The 24,178-nt window shown below is 41.8% G+C and overlaps 3 protein-coding genes and 1 non-coding gene across 7 annotated transcripts in view; all 4 read right to left on the reverse strand.

Annotated features, from left to right (window-relative positions):
* Nucleotides 1-1,855, reverse strand: part of eogt (EGF domain-specific O-linked N-acetylglucosamine (GlcNAc) transferase) — a 32,359-nt gene extending 30,504 nt beyond the window's left edge. Inside the window, exons 1-2 of the mRNA XM_041955626.1 lie at nt 1,785-1,855; nt 240-492 (exon numbers count right to left, since the gene is read on the reverse strand). Coding sequence (XP_041811560.1) covers nt 240-443 — 204 coding nt within the window. The 5' untranslated portion in view covers nt 444-492; nt 1,785-1,855. The remainder of the gene's footprint in view (nt 1-239; nt 493-1,784) is intronic.
* A 268-nt stretch (nt 1,856-2,123) lies between these two features.
* On the reverse strand, nt 2,124-12,650 carry tmf1 (TATA element modulatory factor 1). Its single transcript, XM_041960313.1, has 17 exons — nt 12,023-12,650; nt 10,532-11,925; nt 9,664-9,767; nt 8,947-9,073; nt 8,688-8,793; nt 8,097-8,239; nt 7,255-7,421; nt 6,744-6,900; nt 6,069-6,161; nt 5,789-5,945; nt 5,493-5,685; nt 4,409-4,478; nt 4,238-4,330; nt 3,976-4,098; nt 3,722-3,874; nt 3,162-3,287; nt 2,124-3,045 (listed from the first exon to the last, which is right to left on the reverse strand). The coding sequence occupies exons 1-17, from the start codon at nt 12,156-12,158 to the stop codon at nt 2,905-2,907; spliced, it is 3,483 nt and encodes a 1,160-aa protein (XP_041816247.1). The 5' UTR covers nt 12,159-12,650; the 3' UTR covers nt 2,124-2,904.
* Nucleotides 4,819-4,891, reverse strand: trnar-acg. The gene has a single exon. It is a non-coding gene; the product is annotated as a tRNA-Arg (tRNA).
* Nucleotides 12,651-13,064: 414 nt separating the features above from the next.
* Nucleotides 13,065-18,322, reverse strand: uba3 (ubiquitin-like modifier activating enzyme 3). 4 transcript variants are annotated; one of them, XM_041953111.1, is made up of 18 exons: nt 18,110-18,129; nt 17,952-17,990; nt 17,131-17,251; nt 16,938-17,018; nt 16,760-16,842; nt 16,562-16,642; nt 16,324-16,367; nt 15,850-15,914; nt 15,533-15,688; nt 15,314-15,416; nt 15,071-15,184; nt 14,704-14,757; nt 14,501-14,537; nt 14,326-14,407; nt 14,116-14,216; nt 13,915-13,978; nt 13,731-13,785; nt 13,065-13,613 (listed from the first exon to the last, which is right to left on the reverse strand). In XM_041953111.1, exons 1-18 carry the CDS (start codon nt 18,127-18,129, stop codon nt 13,525-13,527), a joined length of 1,389 nt encoding a protein of 462 aa, XP_041809045.1. In that variant the 3' UTR covers nt 13,065-13,524. The 4 variants fall into 4 exon arrangements, with proteins under 4 accessions (XP_041809045.1, XP_041809046.1, XP_041809048.1 ...); XM_041953112.1 differs by lacking the exons at nt 17,952-17,990; nt 18,110-18,129 and adding an exon at nt 18,263-18,322; XM_041953114.1 differs by lacking the exon at nt 17,952-17,990 and having other exon boundaries at nt 18,110-18,142.
* Between the last annotated feature and the right edge of the window lie 5,856 nt (nt 18,323-24,178).

Genomic DNA, 24,178 nt, shown 5'->3' on the forward strand with positions numbered 1-24,178 from the left:
GAGTGCAATCTTCATTAAATGATGTGCTGCCTTTTCACACTCATCATAATGCTGCTATGTTGTTTCATGTTGGTATTAGTCATGATCTAAACCTTAACACACTTGACAGACAATTAACTGTTGGGGATTTGTTAGAGCTTTTCCTCACAGTACAGCAAAACTCAAAGAAACAAGCTAACATTGACGCTACACTATAAACAAATTTGAACAATGAAAAGACGACAGAGTGCATATCTTACTTTAAAAGGGCAGAGTGGGTCCAGACGGCACTGCTTGGCAACCCTCTTGTTGTTGTAGAGGTAGCGGGGTACGTGCTCTGGTGGCAGGGAGATCCTGCTGTAGTTGAGCAGCGGTGCTGGTGGTTTGTGGTTGGTGTTCTCTGCCCTCTCAGCGGTGACCACAGTGAAAGAAAAAACTAAGGCCAGCGCTACCACGAGCAGCATAGTCAGATTCACAGGGACATGTGAGATAGCCGTCTCCCTTCACAGCAACCTGAGGAAAAAAGCAGAGGAGGAAGAGAGACGGAGACACAGACTCAGACTTGCACTCTGTAATCTTGGTTGAAAGCTTAACACCACAGTATACAAGCATGTGGGCACAAGCAAGTGTGTGGGAACTTGGCTACAGGCGGATCTAAGCACCACATAAGGAAAAGGTCCCGCTGCAGGAAGTATTACTGACCCTTTTTCCGACTGTTGTCTGAGCAATCAAAACCGAGGCTGAAAGGGCAAATGCAAACTGCTGGCTGCTAATAATATGACCTGTACAGTTCCAGGTGGCCAAGCCAGTATGAACACACAACACGGCCAGTCATATTTCCATGATTCATGCAGTTTTGTTCAGAATGCGTGTGCTTACACAGCCCAAAGTCACTGACAGTCTTCACTCCCCAAATTAATGATAAAAGCACATTAGTGTGACGGCTGTTATATAGTGCTGCCTAACAATGGCTCCCAAGTCTCTGCACATGTGAAGGAGCTGAGAGGGGCTGATGCTACTGACACGACTTGTAACGAAAAAGAAAATGTCTTTAACAGTATCACAAGTAAATAATTACACACGTTCTCAAGGAGATACTACAAGAGTGTTAAAAACGGTGAAAAACAGTGCCTGAAACTACCGTGCTGCCTTAAAACAGCTTCATATCTGAGACACAAAGCGGCACAGCGTCTTATGATGGGACTAGCAGTAGCTAATTATTATCGTAAGGTTAATTTTAATTGTTTCTGTACGGCAAAGGGTTTTCTTTAGGGAGTTCTAGTATGTCCCCTACGTTAAATTACGGCACATACTCATGTTCTTGTAACATGTGTGCTCTCAGAGAAGAAGCAAACTTGACTATAGCCGGCTAATCAACTGTAAAGTTACTGTTAAACTTTTAGCTAGTGACAATTAGTTAACGCACTAGTTGAGCTTAAGGATAACGATAGCGTTACAAGCCGCCAGGACCGCTCACACATAGATCTGAAGACTGAGGATATGTGGAGGTAACAACGTATTACTTACTCTTTTCTTCAGTGGGCGGTTAAACATGGGGATACTTGTCTGGAGGCTAATGTCTTACATGTTTAGGTGGTGGCTAACGTGTAGCGTTAGTTCTTGACAAAGCCGAGACCACTTAACGTTAATTGAAGATGCAACGTTAACGTTACCGATGTGATAACAAAAGAACTGGAAATACAGATATATTTCACATTTCTGAAACTTCCGACGGTCAAGAAACTCACTATCAGTGATCGTTCACATAAGGTTGGTGTGAGTTTGTGTGAGAGGCGGTAGTTTACCTGAATGCACAGCCTGCTGCCCTCCAGACTGAAGCGACGATGTTGCCAGTGGTCGCCATAACACCGGAAACCTCACCGGCGTGTAATATGAGGCGACAGCCGCAGGGTGGCGCTGAGGACCACATATTCTCTACATTCCACTCAATCCCAATCACCGCAGCTGCTCTCATTTTAAGGCTAATTTTATGTTAATGGTGTCATCAAAGAAACATTAATTATACGAGTTTCCCAACCATTCATATATTTTTATAGAACTTTATCCCAATGTGATTAAATGTTTTTAAAATAACATCTGTTCCCACATAGATTATGTAGCATGTTTCACACATAAAACATGGGTCAGTTTTAATTAAATTTAATCAGTCCATTTAGTCTTGCATAAGAACATAGATAGAACATCTTCATGAAATCATTCAGAACATATAAAGAGATTTAAAGGGTTTAGTGCATTATTAAGATCATGTGGTATATAATGTGAATGCAGTGAAACTACTTTTCTCTAAAGTGTGATTCCACACAATTCAAATTAAGAATGATCGTATTTTCCACCACCCAAATAAATGTTTATTCATTTACATATTTATACGGCTCAACATCCAATCTTAAGGATTTCAGTCACAAACTACTCTCAGGTCTACGCCACATTCTGTGATTTGTAAGGAGATAACAATACATACATTTCTCTGTACAATATTTTGTCATATAGTTCCTCAATTCTGTAATGCATTCAGAAATAAGGATGAATTTGTATAGTGCAAAAAAAACCTTCACCATCTCCTACAGTTATAAACTGTCTATACAATGCTATGAGAAAGGTTCAATCATGACCAATTATTTTTGTACTACTGGAAGTCCAAAAGATTTCAAATAGACACCCGAATCACAAACTGTGGCTATCCTTCATACTGGTTCTGTAATAATACATCGTACATTATGCATAATCCCAATACCCCACTTAAATATATTATGTAATAATTAATTAAAATAAGATAAATGAATTTTCTTTAGTGATTAAACTAAGATTCTCTGCCTGGTCTTTTTCTGTGAATGCACATGTGGCTTTGAGGGTCAACTGATTTGTTTGTGAGTGTCCCAGAAGTAACACAGGGCAATAAAAACTTTATTTCTGGTTCTGCAGCAGTTCATCTATCTGTGTTTTGTACATGTTCTTAACATCTTCAAGGTCTAGTCTCAGCTCCTCTGCCTCTTCAGCCTTTTCTCCATACATCTGCAGGATGGTGTTGTGCCTCTGCTCCAGGTCCTGAAATGCACAGCCGCCCAAATTAGAGGAACCTCTGCAAGTACAGCACCTCTCAGCAGGAACTGATGAACAAATAAATAAGTGATGCGTCCTCCATTTCCTTATATAAACCTTACCTTGAGTTGAATTTTCAACTTGGGGATCTCCTTCACTTTCTCCTCCATCTCATCATTTTGATTGGTGAGTCGTACAAGCTCTTCTGCCATCACAGAACGACTCCTCTCTAGATTGGAGATCTCAAGCTGCAACAGCAGGAGAAATTAAAGAGGGTAGTATAAACCACTGGCACACAGCTGCCTCTCAGAAAAAAAACAGCCATCTCCTGCACTATCAAAATGCTGTTTTTTTTCACAATTAAATATATTATTTTTAAAATTTGGGCTGTACCGAATGTGTTTTTTTTTTTTACGATTGAAGCTTCTAATCCAATTCTACAAATACTATGATACTAATAATATTAGTGTAACCTAATTTTTATATGCAACTGTCCACAAATACAGTTTAAACAGAATGAATAGACATGCAAAACAAAAAGCTGTACAGCCCTATTTTTAATTATAAGAAAACATTGTAGATTTAGCCAGCGTTCTGTCTGCAGACAGGTGGTGCTGACATGTAGCAGCACCATCAAAATGATAATGAAGCAGCTTTATGTGAGTTTGTTCTGAATTGCTACCTGCAGCTGTGCTATCTCTCCTTCTCGGAGTTTGAGCTGAGACTGGAGGTTCTCTATGATGCTGGAGCCTCCAGACAGCCTGGCGGCCTCGTACAGGTTGGTTCCGCTCATGGACATGGTCATGGTACTCAGCGAGTGGTCTAAAGAGTCATCCTGTGGACGAGTAAAACGAGGTGTAAGACCAGTCAAGCTGCACAAATCCAAGCATGTAAGAACTTTATTTCTAGGTTGTAACATGTTTCCTCAGCGTGTACCTGGGAAAGAATAGAGGTGTGCAGACCAGCATTGTCTGCCCCACTGATGGAGCTGGAGCGGGACAGGGAGGGTGTGGACGAGGCTGGGGGCTCTCCTACAGAGTGGGTCATGGCCTTTCGCTCCTGATAGAGAAAAAATTCACATCCAAACCGTTAGCAAGCAAAGTGAAAACATCTGAACACCTTAAATAGAGAAATCTGGATTAAACAAAAAGACTAAAAATAAAATCTGGTGTTAATAATCTCTAAAATTCTCATAAACCTTTTCCCTGAGTGCCTCTTGTGCCAAGTAGCATTTCTTCTTCTCTTGCTCCACCTTCATCTTCTCCATCTCTAACTGATTGGTCAGCAGCAGCTGGTGGAAGAAGCAGAAAGATGCACATGAGGAAGCTGTTTCTAGAAGATACAAGAGTAGGAAAGAGAATTATGGTACCTTTTCTTTCTTGGCATCTTCAAGCATCCGTACGTGCTCTCCTCGCAGATTTTCCAGCTCAATGTGCTCCCTGCATTGAGAAAACCAGTAATATGTCTCTACAATCAACAGTATCCAAGACTCAGTGCCAGTGAAATACCCCTCTGACATGCTTATAATTCAATGAAATCAGCATAATCGTGTGAAATATAATGAAGGAACTTCATGTTTCCTTAAGTAGTCAAGAGCTATATACAACATCAGCTTAACTGATCAGATTTCTGCCATTTATTTACAGCCACATGTAGTTATGAGACTGTAGAAGAATCTTATTGTAGTATGAGGATATCTTTTCTTCGCTTGTCATAAATTGCCTGCGCAGTGCTTCATACATATAGTCATAGCTTTTAGCATAAAGCAAAAAATTCTTCCGAGCCAGCCAGGAGTCGAACCTAGAATCTTCTGATCCGTAGTCAGACGCGTTATCCATTGCGCCACTGGCCCAGACACAATACCTGGCCTTTTCAGAGAAGATCACTCTGTGGCACAAAGGCTATGTACACACGCATGAATGCTTCTGTCAGGAGGGGGTCCCCCCTGGCCTCCGCTTTACCCTCTGACTCACAAATGGGTTTGTTGTGAAAAGAAAACTCTCCCCAGGAAGCATTAGCATTATAGAGGGATGTGGTGACAAAAATCATATGTTTTATCATACCCAGAAAAACTATGCCAATAATTTTCACATACACATATGCAGCATATGTATAGAATACTAAATATTTAGGGTGACAATCTAGGCAAAAGGAAGAAACTGAATGTAGCGTAAATATCACAGTGTTATCTACTAGTGATTTAAAATAAAGGTTCTGGAAAGAATGACAAAAATGATTGATGCTCCTTCCTTTGCATTCATGCAGCACACTTTGTTGGCGGTCTCGTGGTTAGCAATTAGCATATTAAAAGCCATAAACCAACTAACTGTCATCAATTTATCTATTCAACCCTGTAAATTCTAGTCATAACGAAATACACTGAGAATAGACAGTTGGATGCACCATATCACTCCCAACCCTGTAGGCTTGAGTTTTAAGTTGTAATCTGTTACCTGCTGCTCTCATCCTCCAGCTTCTCTCTCTTGCTCTTCTCAGCGTCCACCTGTGCCAGGAGTCGCGCCTTCTCCTGGCGGACCAGGGAATTCTGGGACTCCAGAGAGGCCAGCTGTGACTTGATGGACAGCAGTTCTTCTGTTGCTGATCGCTCCTTCTCCACAGCAACAGCCAGCTGTGCCTGGGCATCCACTGTTGAAAAGAAAACAAGGATTAAAAGGGAGAGCTTTGCACTTTGCACAACAATGTCTTTTGATGGTTGCTTTACACATACACTTAAACTCCCGCCTCTTACCGAGCCTGTCAGAGATGTTCTTCTCCAGTTTTTCCCACGATGCTGTCTGGCCGCCGAGTGAGGCCTGTAAATTCTCGATCTGGCGCAGTAGGGGCCGTGTTGCAGAGGTGACACTCTGACTGAGTTCCTGGTTCCTTGTCTCTGCCTCCTGAAGCCGCTGTGGAAGATGACAAGAAAATGCCTAAAATAAATCCTGTCCCTGTCCAAATGATGGTTATATTTGCCTCTTGTCAAAGGAAACCAGCTTCATGGGTACCCTATAAACAGAATATTATGTTACCTGCTGCAACTCACTGATCTCCTCCCTCAAATAATCTTCTTTCCTTGCTTGCTGTTGCTCAGCCCTCTGCAGAGCCAGTCTCAAGTCAGCCACCTGTACACAACATGAGAAAGAGTTAATAAAGGATGTCCTATTAAACCTGGCAGTGATTCAATGAACGTCTAGTGCTGAAAAGGGTGGAACGATACATTAGACACTGGCTTACTTTCATGTATGTTTAAATAACACAAATGTGTACATAAAACATATTTACGTCACTGTTATATTGACACTGCTACTTGACTATTTCTTGTAGCATTTTTTATTCAACAAAATTAGCAAGAACATGTGGTAAAAATTCACTACATCGTCCAGCCCTGGTGGTGCTCCACAGATGGTGATTTTGTGAATGAAAGCACTCTGGTTATAGTGAAAGAATCACACATCGTCACTGCATGCCTGAGTAAGTACCCACTGCACTGCGGAAATACAAATATGGTGAAAACAACAGCTGCACTGCTGCATCCTATTTGAAGATTAAGGTTTATTGAGGCTGCACTAAAGCCACCCACGGTGCAAACTTAACATTAATTTATGCAAGGTGTGCTTCTGATTGATGAGCCTCTAACGCTTTACTTAGATGCAGAGCAAACAAATCGTTCAATGGTGCGTGTGTGCCGCATGAGCCCATGTTACCTGATCGGCCAGGGCCTCCTGTTGAATCCTGGCCTCCTCTTGGGCCTTTTCAAGAGCCAGGCTCAGCTGCTCCTTGGCCAGTGTGTCCCTGCTAAGAGCTGCTTCTTCTGCCTCACTGGCTCTGCTGGCATTCACCTTGTGAAGTTCTGCCAGCTCTCTGACAACAGAGATGTAGAATTAGACCATCAACACCACCCAACCCTATGACAGCTGTCCCCTTAAAACTGGTGGAGTGCGTATAAATACGGTTACAGTTCCTATACTGCTCAGCCAATGTATATGAAAACACCCTCAAATTAAAGGTGGAAGTCGACACTTTAACCTCTTTTTCACTGCATCATTTGAAATCTAAAAACCAGTGGAGTACCACACAATAAATATGTCACTTTCCAAACACTTAGCCTGCGCTGTATACTCTGTCAAGCAAAATTAAATGTGTGGTACAAATACAATAGCTGGCTTGGGTTAGATTTACATCAGGAGCTTAGCAGCAGGGTGTGTCAGTGTTTACTTATAAGAGTTGTCCAGAGCAGCCTGCAGGCTCCTGTTCTTCTCCTGCAGCTCCTCGCTGTCTGTCTGCAGCCTGCTCAGTTCCTTCTCCTGCCGCTCCACCACGCCGTTCAGTTTCTTGATGTTCTCCCTGTGCTGCTTCTCCACCTCCTCCTTCCCATCTAGAACCTAAGCACATAAACACGCACAGGATTGTTGTCACGATTATACTAAAAATAGTTATTTAAGTTAATTATAACATTATAATTATGAAAGGTAATTAAGGAAGGGGCAGGGGAATCAAATTATGGCTTACATAGGTTTATGACTAACAGATAACAGTAATGAATTGTGGTAAATCAATAACAAGGCACAGGTACACAACATTTACTCATCCCATCTTCATGTTAAACCTGAAAGTTTTCCATAATCCTGAAGAAAACCAGCACTAGCAGCAGTAATATAGTTCTGAGCTGTGAATTTACGCGTCAATTTGCAAACCATTGTTTTCATATACCAAGTATGGTACACGTGTCTTACTCGTTTCAGAAAGTGGTGTAGTGATTGTGTGAAAAACAGTTTTTGGCTTACATTGATTTTTAAATCAACCCCCATCGGGTGACATTAAATCCTGCCTTTTCAAATGAAAAGCTACAACAACAACAAAAAGTCAAACACTGAAACAACAAGAAGACTAAAAAGACATTTTGTTAGAGAAGTTCCTTAATCGCACACCTGACATTAACTGATGAAGAAAATGACAACTACTGACCAGATCGCCCATATCAGCAAACTCGAAAGTCTGCCATTTCACAATGGCAGGGTAGAGATGATTTCTGTTGTTAAATTGTACTACAATCTGACCTGCTGCAGTTGCCTGAGCTCCTCATCCTGCTCCTTGATTTTCTTCTGCTGCTTGGTGATCTTGGTGTCACTCTCCTTCTCCTTCACACGCAGTTTCTTGATGATGTTACTGTGCTGCAGCTGCTGCTTCGACAGCTTTTCACCTAAAATCAACACTCAATCAGCCAACTTAGGTCCAGTTAAAAACAGATGCGAAGACGATACCCAGTTTGTCCACACTCGACTCTATCAACATCAATCTATGCATGCTTTCTTGAGCCCTAATAAATCATTTGCTATAACTTTGAAGGCATGGTGGTCACACTTTTCCATCCATTCATTACATTTGTCAAAATACAAGTCTTCCTGTTGCTGTCCCACAATGAGGGATCTCTGGCTTACCCTCAGAGGTTTTACGCAATTTCAGTTATTTCTTATTGTTATTTCTTGGAGCCACAACCCCAAATCATGCCGACTCTTCATTCAACACCTCATGTGCTACTTGAGCAACTTTGTGTGAAGTTGGACAAAGTAAAAGCACTTCAAACAGTCTCAACTGAACAGCCTCTCCTGAGGGGAAGAATAAGAGTCTGCTACAATGATTAGTCTTACCTTCTTCCAGCAGGCCTCGGATCTGCTCTTCCTTCTCTCTGATGATCTCCATTGTGTCACTGGAGTTAAGTCTTGTAGAGAGCTCTTCTCGCAAGCCCTTTATTTCCTGCAGCACAGAAAAATATTGTCTTTGACACAGACACCTCGGACATGTTAGATGTTGAATTTTGCCATCAGAGTAAATAAATCCGGGGTAGTTGGAACGCAAATATATACTAACAGTAGAAGTAGAGGCTCAGATCACTAATATTTCATTTACCTTCTTGGCTATGTCTCTTTCTTTGCAGGCCAGCTGAGCCTTCCTCTCTGCATCGGCTATGCGCTGGGTGAACTCATCCTTTAGGGACTGAACAGTGGAGCTCTCCTCCTTCAGGCTTAGCACTTCACTAGAGGATGAACACAGTCATTAGTGTGAGAGCTAATTGTCAAAATCTATACAGCCTCAAACTATTAAAAGACTATTTAAAACACTTTTGTAGCTGAACTTAAGAGCCCAACAAATGTATGGCATTTGCTATTTTCACAGAAGCAACATAATACAGTGGCACTACCTTGCCTTGTCTGACCTGGATCTCAACAAGGACATCAGTCTCTTAAAGGATAACTTTTGTTTTTTACAACCTGGACTTTATTTGTAGCATTAAATACACCCATTTACTCACCCAGACAACTTTGGTGGCATTTGGAGTCGTTTTGAAGAAATTAGCCCCAGAGGAGCGGCGCGTATATCCGTATAATGCGAGTACTCGGGGCATCCATGTGCAGCCTCTATATAACGCATAATCTGCGGCGAAACTCGTTCATATTCCAATATTTTGTCATGATATGCTGGTAAATGGCCGTATTTAATGCTACAAATAAAGTCCAGGTTGTAAAAAACGAAAGTTATCCTTTAATCGAAACAGCTTTCTTATCAACATTATTTACAGTGCCATCATGAACAAGGTGTGTGTGTGTGTGTGTGCCATATACTCACTCTTTGAGATTGTCACACTCCTCCTCCAGCCTGGCCTTGTCTTTGCTGACTGTCAGCAGCTGAGACTCTCTCTTCTCAAGGCGGCCTGACAGCTCATCAACGACCTACAACAAGTTCACAACACTTTTTGTGTTTACAACAGCAGCTGCACAGGAAAGCCTAAAAAAGCAGGATAGTAGTATTTAAATATACCTGTAGCATTCTTCATGAAGTATAACAATTTCTCTGATGGGGGAAATACTGATTCCTGACCGAACTCTTCTTCACAAAACTATGCATTGGCAGTTATTTTTAAAATACAATAGTGTGCAAAGGTCTTCAAACACATGGCAAAGTTGGGATTAAAGCTGTCAGGCAGGAAAGACAATGTGTTTCTCTGGACAACACACTCTGAAGAACTTGCAAGACAGTATGGAAATATGACATGTCAGTCTAGCTAAGCTATTTACTTCTGTTTTGCATACTAAGGAAGGCTATGTAAAATACGGAGTTGTGCTAAACACATCTGTTGTTACCTATTAAATGTATAAAATGTTGCTTTGTGATTACTGCAAAGTTATGCAAGATATTTTTCAATTAATTACTTGTGCTCAGATAAACAGCTTTACTTGTCTACTATTTCTTCCGTATGGTTCAATATTCACAACTAATTTATAACTAATATCCTTCATATTTGTTTATCAAGGTGTTGTGGAAAAGACAAACAGTATGTACTGGGTTTAGGGTGATTTGAAGCTGAACAATAAACTCAAGTGTATTCAACATGATCCACACATTGATTTCATACACATCTGTATAACAGGTCCATAAAACAAATCCTTACAAGTGATGCTACCAGGTACAGAAGGAATACAAAACCAACTGCTACCTTTTGAAGCTCCAAAATCTGAACTGTTGAGAAACTCTTCATCTCTTCTGTGATTGGTGGAATGCTCTGTTCTTCAGCTTTGGAGGTGAGATCGCACAGTGTGACATTAGCCTCAAAACCCTGTTCCTGTTCTGTCAACTCTTCAGGCTGCTCACTATTAACAGGCGTCGCACTCCGTCCACTCTCCTCCATCTCATCCAGCGACTGCTCCCTCATTGTTTCAGGAAAGCCCTCTTCTTCCTCCTCCTCCTCCTCCTCTCCTACCTTCTCCACCAGGCCATCTTCCTGTTTCTGACAGACAGGTGATGACACTGTTAAAGGAGCAGGGCCTGCAGTGACAGACGCCAGTGTCCGACTGCCAGGGATCTCATCATCTGAGTTAACCTCGCTGACACTCCGGCTATCGAGTGATTGCACACTGAATGAATCTATGCGCTCAAATGCATCTGAGGAGGAGCCGCAGCTCTCCGTGAGTTTGGAATAGTCCTCGAGACGGGGGAAATCTCCACAGGTGGAGGCAGTGAGAAGCTGGAAGGAGCCCTGCATCAGGTGAAGGCCAGCCTTACCCTCCCCAGTTTCTTGTCTGGAGCTGGCTGAGCTCTCGCTCAACACAGACTCATGGTCCAGCACTTCAATGTCACTGGTGGTAGAGGTTCCTGAGGAAAAAGCACTGACTGGGGGAGAGGGGGTATCATTTTGACGGTCCTCCACCTTTGAGTCTTTATTCTCTATAAGCACTTCTTTAGAGGAAGAGGAGGGGGAAGGATCTGAAGGGGTAGAGCTCTTGGGTTCAGAAGTGACAGTAGAAGGTTCAGCAGAATCTGTGGTATCCTGTTCAACTTGGTGCTCTGATGGAGTGCATGACTGCTCTGTTTTTGAGTCTACGGAGAGTGTTGAGCCAACATCTGTTTTCACACTGCTCGTTTTGCTGTCAGGGGTACAAGGAAGATCATCGGAAGAAGCCACAGCAGGAGAAACTGGCTCCAGGAGGACAGTGTCTGGATAAGGTGCTGCCAGCGTGGACTCCGGCTCAAGGGGCTGGCTCTCAGGAACTGTCTGATTCTCATGACTCTTGACAGTAGGTGCTGACTTTTGAGTCTCCACTTCTTTTTGGACCACTGCTCCTTTGCTTTTCTTCTCCTTCTCCTGAGGCCGCCTTTGAGACTTAGTAGGGGGTACAGACACTACCTGGCTTTTGGTCACACCTTGTACATCGCCAGGTGACAGAAAGGCACTGAAAAAGTTTTCGGATTCATCCACAACTGTGCGGGTGACAGGGGTAGTGATGGCCTCGGAAGAAGGAGGAGGAGTGATGGTCTTTTCTTCAGGGGGTGCTTCCCACTGCGTCATTCCCCACCCTCCACTTAATGACAGCTTTGCAGGTAATGTAACATCTGGTAGAAAAGAATTTGTACAAGTTATAGCAGTTATGCGACATTTGCATATGACAACATTAGCTAGCTGTTAACCATCCTGAGTTACATTACGTACCATCATAGGGCATTACAGCTGTGTCACCCCATTGGTCCTCCTCTTTGATGTCGAGAACTCGGTCGATTGACTTCTGTGCTGATGTTAAAGCTTGTTTAGCGAAGCTAGACAGATGAGATGCGTTGAACCAACTCATTTTGACTATTAGGCTAGCTAGCTATCATCAAGTTCACAAATTGTTAACACAGATGTTAAAGGAAACTTGGTGTTGCCGCATGACGTACAGTTACTTTTGTCTCTGCATTTTTCGTTGTCAACGATAACCTGGTGCGAGCAATGTTTCGCAATTTCAAATATTGTTCTGTCCAGAAAAGCTTTGCGGACAGCTAGCTACCACCGCTAGTTAGCAAAGCTATGAGTTAGCCAACGCATAACGTTAGGGTACAGGAACCGCATCAATACCAGATGCAGTTAACCTACAGCTCAGACTGGCTAGCTGGCACTCAAAATCGCGTAATCTCAACAAGTCAGTCATGTAGAAACAAAGGTACCTCTAACACTGTATCTAGAACTCTACAACACTCAAAGCAAAGGCATCCTCATGGTTAATCCAGGCTTTTTTTCGGCTCCTTTGCTCGGCCGTCATCGTTTGTTTTGGTCGCTTTCAACTTGTAGCCCAACTAGCATTAGCCTGCTCCCGACTTCCTTTCCACGTAGCACCATGACGTCATGATCCGGTCTGACCGCGGCCTGAGAGCCTGTAGTCTCGTCAGCAGAGGAAGGCTCTCCAAAACACACAAGTCTGCATTTTAAACCGTTTAAATGTTTAACCTCACAGCAAGAGGATCATTGATTTCTACAAAATTCCAATACGAACACATTACTATTATTACATTATTTTTGAGCCTTTGCTTTTAGATATTAAATACCATGAAAACAAAACGTCCAGCCTGCATTGATACATGTGACCAAATGGCCTCTAAAGCAAAGTAGATCTTATACAGTAAGGTCTCTCAATTCAACACACTAAATTTGTTGGGTAAATAATATTTCACTTCCACAAATACATGTATGTACATATAAAGAAAACAGAAACTTTATAAGAAAAACATTTTATTCCAGTTCACACATCGTTATCAGTGTCTGTTGATTACCACTTGAGTGGTTACTGCAACTAAAAAATTGTGTTGGAATAAATAAATATTTAAAACCACAAAAAGTACAGAATAATCTTTTCCGGAGTAATAAATGCGTGTCTCTTTGCACAGAGCACATTTTAGGTTGTAGTGCAGATAACACATTAATGCAGAAATCTTGAACATATGCAGACAAAGTATGATGACAGGTGTTGAATTATGATTTGGCTTTTCAGTTGAAAACATCAGCTTTAGTCAATAAGTACATTAAAACAATTAAATTAAGTACAATCATTTACACTGTGACTGAATAGACTGTAAATTGTTCTAGTGTTTAGGCCATTTTTAGTATTATGTATCTGCATCAAGTCATGGTTGGCCAAGAAACAAGAATGACAACTGGTTGGGGGAGTGCCTGAGTTCATCCTATGAGGTAAAGCAGAGTCTGAACAACATGGTCTGGGGTGTGGTGACATCAGCTACAGCCAGTTCTTGCCTGTCAGCCAGCCTCAGCTCTGGAAAAAACATGTTCATTAGTGAGTCAGTATATTCACAGTGTATTCATCTGACAAATTCAGAGTGTAGGCATCGCCATTTCTATGAAACATGTTCAGGTAAATAAAGCACCTCACCCTTCAGCGTTTTGGACAGATTTGGCCGCGTCCTCTGTTCAATTGAAGCGACAGACTGTAAAACAAAACACCAACTGAACGTCAGCCCAAACCAAAAATTGCACAATTGCATAACATCAACAGGACACAGTCATTATCATGAGACTGAAAAACACACAATAGGGTGAAACCAGAGGTTAATTACCTGTAAATATAATGTTTTGTTCTTTCCGTCCACTGTTGCTGTTATAGCAGGTGATTTCATTTGTCTTAAAAAACACATTATATTTGGTTATTAAAAACAATGCAAAAATAAAAATCCAACAGCAAATAAATAAGACCATAAGCAGACCTTAAGTATAGTGTAGTAACTACTAATAAATCAAGATACGGCAGCTAAACCTACAGGGAGGCACTCTCAGTTAGGTAGTCCAACACCTCCTGGAGTTTGGAAGATGGAGAAAAGTGCAAGTCCAGAGGTACTTGGCTGCAGGCTGAACAGTTTTCCTGCATTAGAAGTGAACATAAAGATATTTTACAAAAAGGTAATTTTATTACTGCAGAAAACTTATCTGGCCGTCTGCCATGAACTGGTAAATGAAATTCAGGGACAAACCTTCCGTTCTGCTTCAAAAGTGCATGTGTATAGGCCATCGACATCATTGAAGACCATGTAGTTGTTGAGAGGTATAGAGGCACTGCAGATGCAAATGGTAATTTCATGAGAATCGGTGAAATGCACAAACCTTCACTTTGTGCGTATAGCTGCCAAACAGAACCTGAAAACTCACCTTGATGCTATTTTGAAAACCTCGGTTGCACAAGCAGCTGGGTCAAATGAAACAGAAAAAAACTGTTATGTCCAGGTAGACATGTCTGTTTACATTGAAGTCAATATACTCAGAACTGTTTGATCAACTCTCATATGGCAGGGCATATATTTCATGAGGGCATCAATCCACAGGTCTGTGCACCTGCACATTTAGCTACTCACCAGCTATGACAGCATTTGTAGACGCTACAGCTGGAATTATCCTCTTTACAACACCTGCAATATTTAAATAAGATACAGAAAATATATTTTGCTTACTTCTAAAAACGGATGATCATAGAAATACAAGCTTTACAAATCTGCTGATCAGAGCAAACATCTTAAGATGTTGTTATTTTACCATTTGTCTTACACAGAGAAAAAAACTGTTTTAGAGACACAGACTAAGATACCAAACTTCCATCGCCGTCAGTAGGGCAGCAACAGCTTGCTATGTTTTTTATGTACTTTGGCTCGTCTCCTAGCAGAGCTGCGAGAAATTTAGCTGTGCTCTTGTGGTGACAGTGGTGGCAGTGTTATGTGTGCTCACCCTGGGTTAGTCTGTATGTGACTCCTGTTATGTTGAACTCTGCTGCCCTCTCCAGAGATCTCTGGTACACCCACTGGATGTGCTCTGGGTCGTCCCCGTCTAGGTCCACACCATCTAATCCACACACAAACAAGAATTTAACCATAATTGAAGTTTACTCGTTTGTAAAGGTTTGTAAGTCATTGTATGTCAGACAAATTACCCCTCAACAGAAATAATAGTAACTGCAGTGTGATTTCATACCTCCAAAGGGTGACTCTTTGGGCCACAGCAGCATCCGGACATACTCAACACAATGTTCAGGCAAACGAGGCATGGAGGCTATAGTGCACATGGGGAAGTTGACCTATAAAGACAGGTGTATTTTAACAACAAGCTGACCAGGAACTGTTTTTTGTAAGGCCACTAAGTTGTACATTAGTTTATTTAAAAAAAAAAAAAAAGAAAAAGGCTACCCCTCACCTGAGGAGGGTAAAGCTCAAGGGTGCAGTCGATGCACGCGGTCATGCCGGGGAGAATGACTCTGACGTTGCCTTTAAAGCCTTCAGTCCCACCATCAATTAAAGGAATGATGGAACCTGGGTCCAAGACACCATCCTCATAAACCAGCAAAGACAGCTGCACAGAAAGACAGAGGAGTTGCATGTGATTACGCAAAACATCTTCCGGCTTTACCATTTCTAAATGCAAGTATTTCACAGACAAAATAGAGCAGAAACAGTTGGCAGAAAGTCCTTCTTTCTCTGTGACAAAGAGTGCAGTGAAGACGAATAACTCACCAGCATACCATTCATCCACCTCCTGGCAACTATAGAGTCTAGTCCACAGACAATTATATGGAACTCTAGATGAAAACAGAAAGATGAATTTAAATCTAATGTCTGATAATGACACATTCAAAGAAATGGACGTGTAACAAAATGCCATCATGCAAAAACCTAATGTGTGTATTGTACAGCAGAAAAATGGAACGCGATATCATATAAATCTTATCAATGGCTTTGTGAGAGGTGCAGAATGGGGATGGAGTGCTGTGAAGTGGCGTTTTAGTTATGGAACCGGTGTTTTTCAAAATAACAAGCAATTTGCAAGGGAATGAATATTTGGCTCTTGTTAACTGCTGGAATGGCTTTTTAGTCTGTTTGTTTTGGTCTCAAGTAGTTTATTTTCAGTGAAAAGTGTATCAAACCAAGTCATGATACTCCAACCTGGCATTAGGAAAATCTGGAATTAATAATTCTAAAAATACTTACGTCTGTAGAATGTTTCATCTAAGTCTTGAATTTTCTTACAATGTCTGCACAAAGAATTTAGGAAAACTTCTTATTTGGACAGAATGCTCACTTACTTTCACCAAACTGTATGGTGTCTACGCCAACATTTTTAAATTGTGATTTATGACATTATTTAGGTAGATTGCGGGAATTTTAAACAACTGCATTTAAATCAAGCATGTGAAATCTTGCAATAGTTGGTCAATCAAAAGGATACGGGACGACGCAGCATCCAGGTATGCGGGTGTTGATAAAATCAGCTGCAACATCTGCTTTGGGCCGACCTACATCTTTTTGCCTGGTCAACATTATACACACATTTAAAAAACACATCTACTTGCTCCAAGTATTACATTAACTGATAATACGGGTCAGAAATTAGGCGTAGAAATTTTTACATTACAATTCCACTGACCTGAAGAGGAACTGACGATTCAAGTTCGAGACATCGATGGTGTCCATGTCGACAACATGAATGTGGCAAAAGCCTGATAGAGCCTGAGCCACGGCATGAAAAAAAAACAAACACACAACATAGTGTTAGCCATTCATTAACTACACCTTCTAAATATTCATAATAATAGTGCTCATACCAGGTCTTTCAGCAGCTCGCATCCCAGACCACCAGCACCAATGACCAGGATTTTGCAGGTTTCTAACATAAACTTCAATGACTGAGGTGAGAGGTGATAAAGACACCATTTATTAGAGCAATACAAGACGACACATAACAGACCAAATGCAACAAAAAAAACCTTAAATCATTCCACTCCTTGTAATTGTTACCTCTGTGCTGGGTTCAAAGTCGGGATGCGTGAAGGGCCCAGACCTTTCCAGAAACTTTTTCACATGGCTCCATCGTCCCTCCCACTCACAGGTGTGTCCACTGCCTCCATCAACCACCATCCTGAAGACAACAATATGTGCATTTAGGAGGTGTCATCAGCAGCATCTCTGCCACTGTCAAGGTATTTAATGATGGATGGCAAACGTGACACTGGATGGTTTGATATTACACAAAAACCTCTACGTCTACTGAGATCATGCAAGAAAAGAGAAAAAAAAAAGACCTACACTCAATACTGTGATTAAATGTCACATAGTAAGGGTTCTATTTGCAATCCAAGGAGATCATGCGATAAGTACTGTAACATTGCCTTGTGTTTTGATGTCTGCCCTGTGTCAGCGTGTGCTTTAACATGTGTAACGTTTTGTTGTCTAACAACGTGAACGTATAGTAAAACTACATATTCCTGGCAGGTGGGCGTTTCTGATCCTCTGACATTTAACGGGTCATCTGGCGTTCCCCTCCTGCCTCTAGCCTGCTCTCGGAGCTAGGCTAGGTGAACAGCTAATGTAGCATGTCAACAGCGACATGGTACAGTCAAGACCTCTAACTTTGCATAGAGGTGAATGATACATCACTTTTATGTAAAGACGTGTTAGCTTGTTACGACCAACTGGTCAGTGGTTCTGTCCGTAGCCTAGCTGTCAGTGTACTCTGTTTGCAATCAATATCAGGTTAGCTCCTTCAGCTAGCTAACGTTAACCTTCCTTCTGTCTCGTAACCTCAAACCTTCCGACAGTTCTACCAATTCATCACTAACTTCTCAGTCAGCTCCACTACTCTCCTTCTTTTCTTCTCCCTAAAAGGAGGGAATAAAAGAAGGTTCATTCATGCTGTGCTTTCGTAGGTTAATGAGATGTGAAAGCATCTTTCCGGCAGTTAATGACTGTGTTTCTTGTTTCTTCGGCAGCTACTTACGGCTCATCCATGCCCGCCATGTTTGGCTACTAATCTGCCTTCAGATGCCGAAGTCAGCAGTAGTAAATACAAACACTCTCATGCAATAATAATAAAATAAAATAGTCCCTAGGGCAAATATTTAAACGCTGTTTTAATTTGACAACTACATACGTGCTGTGTCGTGCTAGTTGCCCGCAGAAGATAAAAGGCATGTGAGCTAACCTAGCATTACCAATGAAGTTTTAGCCGAATTACAACATTTCCGATTGTTCCGAACGCAGCATTGGAGGCGGCAAGTACACCACAGATCTAACAGGTGGCAGCATTTACCCATTATTTTTGTATGGCCCAGCTATACAGCAAACCCACTACCGGGAATACCTACTGCAGATTATATCAGACTGTATTTCTGTCTCACGTGTTAATGGTCAGAAAGTGTATTTAGCACATATTTCAAAGTGTTGCCATTCTTTCATGCAAGTTGAGTTTGACTCTAATACAATGTAGGAACACTCACTTTAACAATGGCAAGCAGAGATAAATAATTGACTCAACTAGTAATTACTTGATAATTGCTCTGCTCTGTGTGATTCAGCCCTATAACTTTAGCAATTATCTATAAAACCGGTTAACAGTCAAGGAGAGACAGGAGGAGAGAAATGGCCTATTTGAGTTAAATTACTCTGTGGCAGAAATTGGTCAAATTGTCACGATCAGTCTGTGTGCAAACTGTAACTGGATCGATAATCCAGTCTTTCAGTTTATTTACAGCACCATGTGTTATTACTTGCAACAAAAATCACATGAAAACAACTGTGCAAAACTGCCTGAAAGTATGTTACGGATTTATTGCTTTGAGTTGCTTTCATTTGGGAATTGCTGCATGAGGCACTTAGCATGAATAAGACATAAAACTGAGATCCTGTTATTAAGTTTAACGACTTTAAAATGAGGACACCTCCCTCACGTATCTGATTTAGTGTGTCCACATTGTACTAATGAATCTTGGTGTTTAATCTCTCATTACAGAGTGATTAATAAGCCTTGGATGGACTTCTATGCATTTTAAGAGACATGCCTGTGGGCACATGAACATAATTCATCCATCTGTCTGTAACCCCTAAAGGAAATGTGCTGTAGATACCTTTTGCAGAGGTCACCAAAGATCTGACTAATGTATGTACTGATAGCCTGGTGCTCTCAAATTATTTGACGCTGATATTGGATAGAGTGTGTGTGTGTGTATGTGTGTATCACAGAGAGGGGAGAGAGGGAGAGAGAGGGGGAGAGAGAGCATGCACAGCAGGACATAGAGCTTTTTTTCCTCTTAGTTTCAGTGATTTGAATGGTTTGATGGAGCATCAAGATTTTTTTTTCCTGATTTTTAATGAGATGTTCCGAATGACAGCCTCCGAAAACTGATAACTAAAAATAACTGCTGCGGCCATGTCCTTCATAGCTGACTGCCTGCCATCTCAGGCCTCCTCTCTCTCTCTCTTTCTGTTTGTTCTGTCTGTCTTGTCCTCTTTCATTTAACCTCAGCTATGCTCTCATGTGAAACAGGGAAATGCGGTGAAATTTCATCAGAAAACATGGAAGACAGAAGCCCAGGAGACACTTATAAATTGCTTATATTATGAATGAGCATCATCGCTGTGGGAGTAGTGCTCTTGGACTCTTCGGTTGATTCTGCACAGATCTTCAGGTTGAAGTCATGTTTCCTCTATTGCATTTGCCTCCATCGTTTTTTTTAAAGGTCTTGAAAGCACTGTTTAATGCACACTGGATCTAAAGTAGGGCAGCAGAGAACTAGAAGTCAAAACATCTTCCAGTGGTGACACAATTTTATAGATTCCATTGAAATGCCATCTGTCATTCCCCCACCTTAAGCAGTGACACTCTGAATGGCACTACGGTGCCTTTGAGGTGACCCAGCTCTCTACCATCCATCACAGCCAGCTACAGCTAACACGTCCATGCAGAGACTGAGGAGTCCAGAGCTGAATGGAGCATTGCTTGAAATACTTGATCATAGCCGGCTATCAGTACAATGACACTTTCCTTGGAAGAAAAACCTCAGAGGTGCTGTCTTTCCCCCATCTGGCTCTCCAGTTTTTCAGAAAGCAGAGAAGAAATGTGTCTTTCCTTTGCAGATTTCCTGTACATGCATTGACATGGGAATCAGGGTTTGTCAGCTTTATGGCCCCATATATCTTCATATCCATTTGCCATTTGATGGCTTTCCGTCAGGGCGTCCAAAGTGGTGTTGATTGTGCTAATGATGTGTCACAGCGCTGTGTCCCATGTTAGGCACGGAGCGGGGCTGCCAGCCAGAAGACAAGGAGAAGCTACAGGCTGATGCTGTGTTGTGCTGTAGTGAGTGATTGATGACTCTCTCTGTTGTAGAGCTTTGATTAAGACTCTAGTGATTTATCGCCACGGCTCACAACGTAATTAGACTCTATATATACACTCAACAAAGCAGTGTTGTCTTGCTATATGATCCCAATATGTGTGAGTGTGTGTGTTACTGCGCACACTCTTGTGTTATCTTCATATATTATTACATTATATTCAGATGTGTGCATCTAAACGCTTCCCAAGCCTCCTTGAATAGATTCCCAGGGAAAAAAACACACCCCTCTGATCACCTTTTGTGTATTAAAGCAGGAAATGTGTTGCACAGGTATTTATAAAATTATTTAATATGTGATGGATGTGTTTACCTTTATCTGAAATTGCCTGGAGTATATATTCACTATTGCCAAGAAGCTCTAGAAATAGATCTTATTTGCTGTGAAAATGTACCCACGCTGTGTTTGATGGTTCAGGGCTGTGGCTTTTGGTTTGTCTTGGTCTTTTTTAGTTGGCAAAAGATGAGGAAAGATAGCAGATAGCAGGAGGACCAGCGAGTCAATATACTATGTGTTTATTTCAAGTCAAAAACAAACACTATAATAATAATGGATAATGGATAAATAACAAGCTTTGTTTGTTTCCCCATTGAAGATTAAAATCCCTTGAAGTATTTTTTCCACATTCTAGTTCTTATGCATTATTTTTGATAAAGGAGTATCGTGGTGTCTATAAGAAATCCTAGGTTCCCACTGCCAATGTCATCATTGTGACATGTCTCAAAGTGAAGAGGCTGGACCAGATCTTACAGTACATGGGGTCGTTGCAACCTCGCCAAGGTGTTCAACAACACAATCCATCTTCCAAGCATGAGGGGTGTGGCGTCATTGCTGGTTTGCACTTTGTTCTTCCTGTTTCTGATGGGCAGAGCCCCACAGACGATTTGTGCTCGGCACTTCCTGCCTGCAGGGGTGGAGGACCTGCCATGATCTTGCTGCTCATGGCTTTTTTCCTGCTGTTTGTTCCCTAAGAGTCATTTCTAAGATGGAGGGGGAAAAAACCTGAAGACTTGGACCAAGAAGTGTTGATCACGTGGTGGCTTTGGAGCAGCTGGCCCCACTACACGACGTGATATTTAACTCAAAGGCTATTAAATGCAGCCACTGCACTAGTTAGTGTCTTATAAGTCTGACATTGATCCTGCAGTTATATTTCACATTAATACATTTAGTTTTAGCTAACTTTAAGTGCAACATACCTTTGACCATATAGGCTCTGAGTCTGTATTCACCACGTGTGATGACCAAAAGGAGGAAAAATGGTTTATTTGAAACTCTGACTGTCACAGAGCTTCATGTGGATACATGCAGGGCAAAAAGCTGAGTAAGGAAAAAACAAACTACAGTATGATGCCAAATCACAGTGCCAACAAAGACTAATGAAAATAAACATCTGGTTTCAATTTACATCATCTGTTGTCAAGATTAAAGTAATAGTTCATTCATTGGGGAAATACGCTCATTCGCTCTCTTGCCAGACATTAGATGAGAAAATTGATACCACTTCTCTGTTCGGTAAATATGAAGCTACAGCCAGGTAATTAGCTTAGCTTAGCATGAAGACTGGAAGCAGGAGGACACATCTGTCAAACATGACACAGTGTGTGAATGAGTGAGTTTTTAGTTTCTGGTGGTGGATTTTTGTGCTTTTGATCAGAGCCAGGCTAGCCATTTCCCCCTGTTTCCAGTCTTTGTGCTAAGCTAAGCTAACCGGCTACATATTTGGAATGAAGTCATGACAATGGTGTCAATCTTCTGCTCTAGCTCTGGGCAAGAAAGAGTTAAACATTAGGCTATTCCTTTAAGTGTCATTAAATGCTTGATTTCTTGGCAGCTGCACCGCTAGATTTGCTCTTGCATCCACCAGCTCACAGGTACAGTCTGAACATCACAACAAGCACTGACTACGCACACTGCTCAGGCCGGTCAAATGTCACACATCAAACAACAGAGTGGACCCATGTCTGCATTATGCTGATTCGTATCAGTGTAGTGTTAATATCAGCCATGATATAGTCCTTCTATCAGATCCCTCATCTTTGGGAGAGGCCGTCTGTGTCTTTCAAGGACAGCAGAGGAATTACTTGCAGGAGAACCTTAAGACAGTGGAACGGAAATTTCCCTCCGGCTATTTCAACAGCGTTTATTCCTGCTTGCGCTTCCTATTTCCTGTCGTCCTCAGCACGCTTCCTGCTCTGCCATTCCTACTTTTCCTTCATCGCTATTGTCCCCTTCTTGCTAAAAAGAGACACTGTGTGTTGCAGAGACAACATCCAGCCTGTTAGCAGTCACCCAAGAATTTCATCACAGGAGTGAAACACACCTAGGAGTGAAGTGGCGAACAACAGATTCTAAGAGATTTAGAGTTTCCATCCAAGCAGGATGCCGAATCTGACAGAGAAGGTACAAATCAAAGAGGAGCTCTCTTCTTCCCAGGTTTGTTGTGTGGTGTGTTTTGTCCAGGAGCAGCAGTTGACTAGAGCAGTGTGCACTGGGCGAGCAGGTCTTTGTCAGCCCAAATACCCCTATGGCCACCTGAAGTGCCACTCTTGTGTCACCTCAGGGCAGAAATAACCAAAACCGTAACCCCAAGTGTCCATTTTTCATTCCTGCTCCTGCACATGACAGAGTCTTTCTTTTCTCCATCAAAAACCTCAAACCTCTCATTGATTAGAGATGTGCAGATACCTCTACATAGATTTGGTGAATTTTGTTGTGTAACTCATTGCTGGGCTCAAGCTGTCTGTGCTGTTCCCACCCTAAGGTTTAAGCCCCAGGGGGTTCCTTAGGCCTGCATTTTATGTTCTCCTCTTTCCTCTGCAGAGCACGGGGCAGGGTGGAGCTTTAGGAAGTGGGGTATATCCTTCCTCTCCACCGAGAACATGGCTGAGGAGAGAGGCTGGTGGCTTGGATGGCTGGGGCTCTGAACCAGTGACGGGGCTACAGATACTTTTTCCTCTGTCAGTGGGCTCAGATGGCTACATGTCATAAGCATAATGAAACAGTCACAGGAGATAAAGCTTCCTGAAATCTCTCACTGTCTCCACTAAAGTACGAAACTGTGGTGCACCTGACAGCTTGGCAGCCCCTGGAGTTCACTTGCCCGTGAGATTTGTATTGTAAAAGTGACAGCTGAAAGAAAACACGCTCTTCTGTCATAGCAGCTTGATTGCAGCAATATGTTTTAAAATGTGTTTTAGCCTTGTAGCACCGCAGTTCTCTCTGGCAAGATTTAGATGTCCCCTCCACTGAAACAGTAAATCATTTTTATACGCACTTGTGGTATTTCAGATTGACTATCACATAATGAAAAGAGTATTATTTTCACTCATCTTTCACTCCGACTTATACAAGGTGCACGACCATAACCGTAACTGTACGTAAAGAACGACATGTACAATATTTCTCATGTTGACATATCACACATTAATGAATCATAAAATGATTCACTTGTGTTTTCCTCTTGACTTTTAATCTTTATGGTGGCTATACATCTGCACACAGCCTGCATAAAGACTCATAATTTAATGCATGAATGTGCTTACGAATTCATCACCGCATTAAACAGCCATAATGACAGTATGATGTGGCTGTTTGCTTGTTAGCGTCTCTGAGTTGTGGAGGCAGTTGAGCCTGCTTCAGTTCCTCACTCATATGAGTACCATGATAAGAA

Source organism: Chelmon rostratus, chromosome 2 (assembly GCF_017976325.1).
Source record: "Chelmon rostratus isolate fCheRos1 chromosome 2, fCheRos1.pri, whole genome shotgun sequence".
Classification (NCBI taxonomy): domain Eukaryota; kingdom Metazoa; phylum Chordata; class Actinopteri; order Chaetodontiformes; family Chaetodontidae; genus Chelmon; species Chelmon rostratus.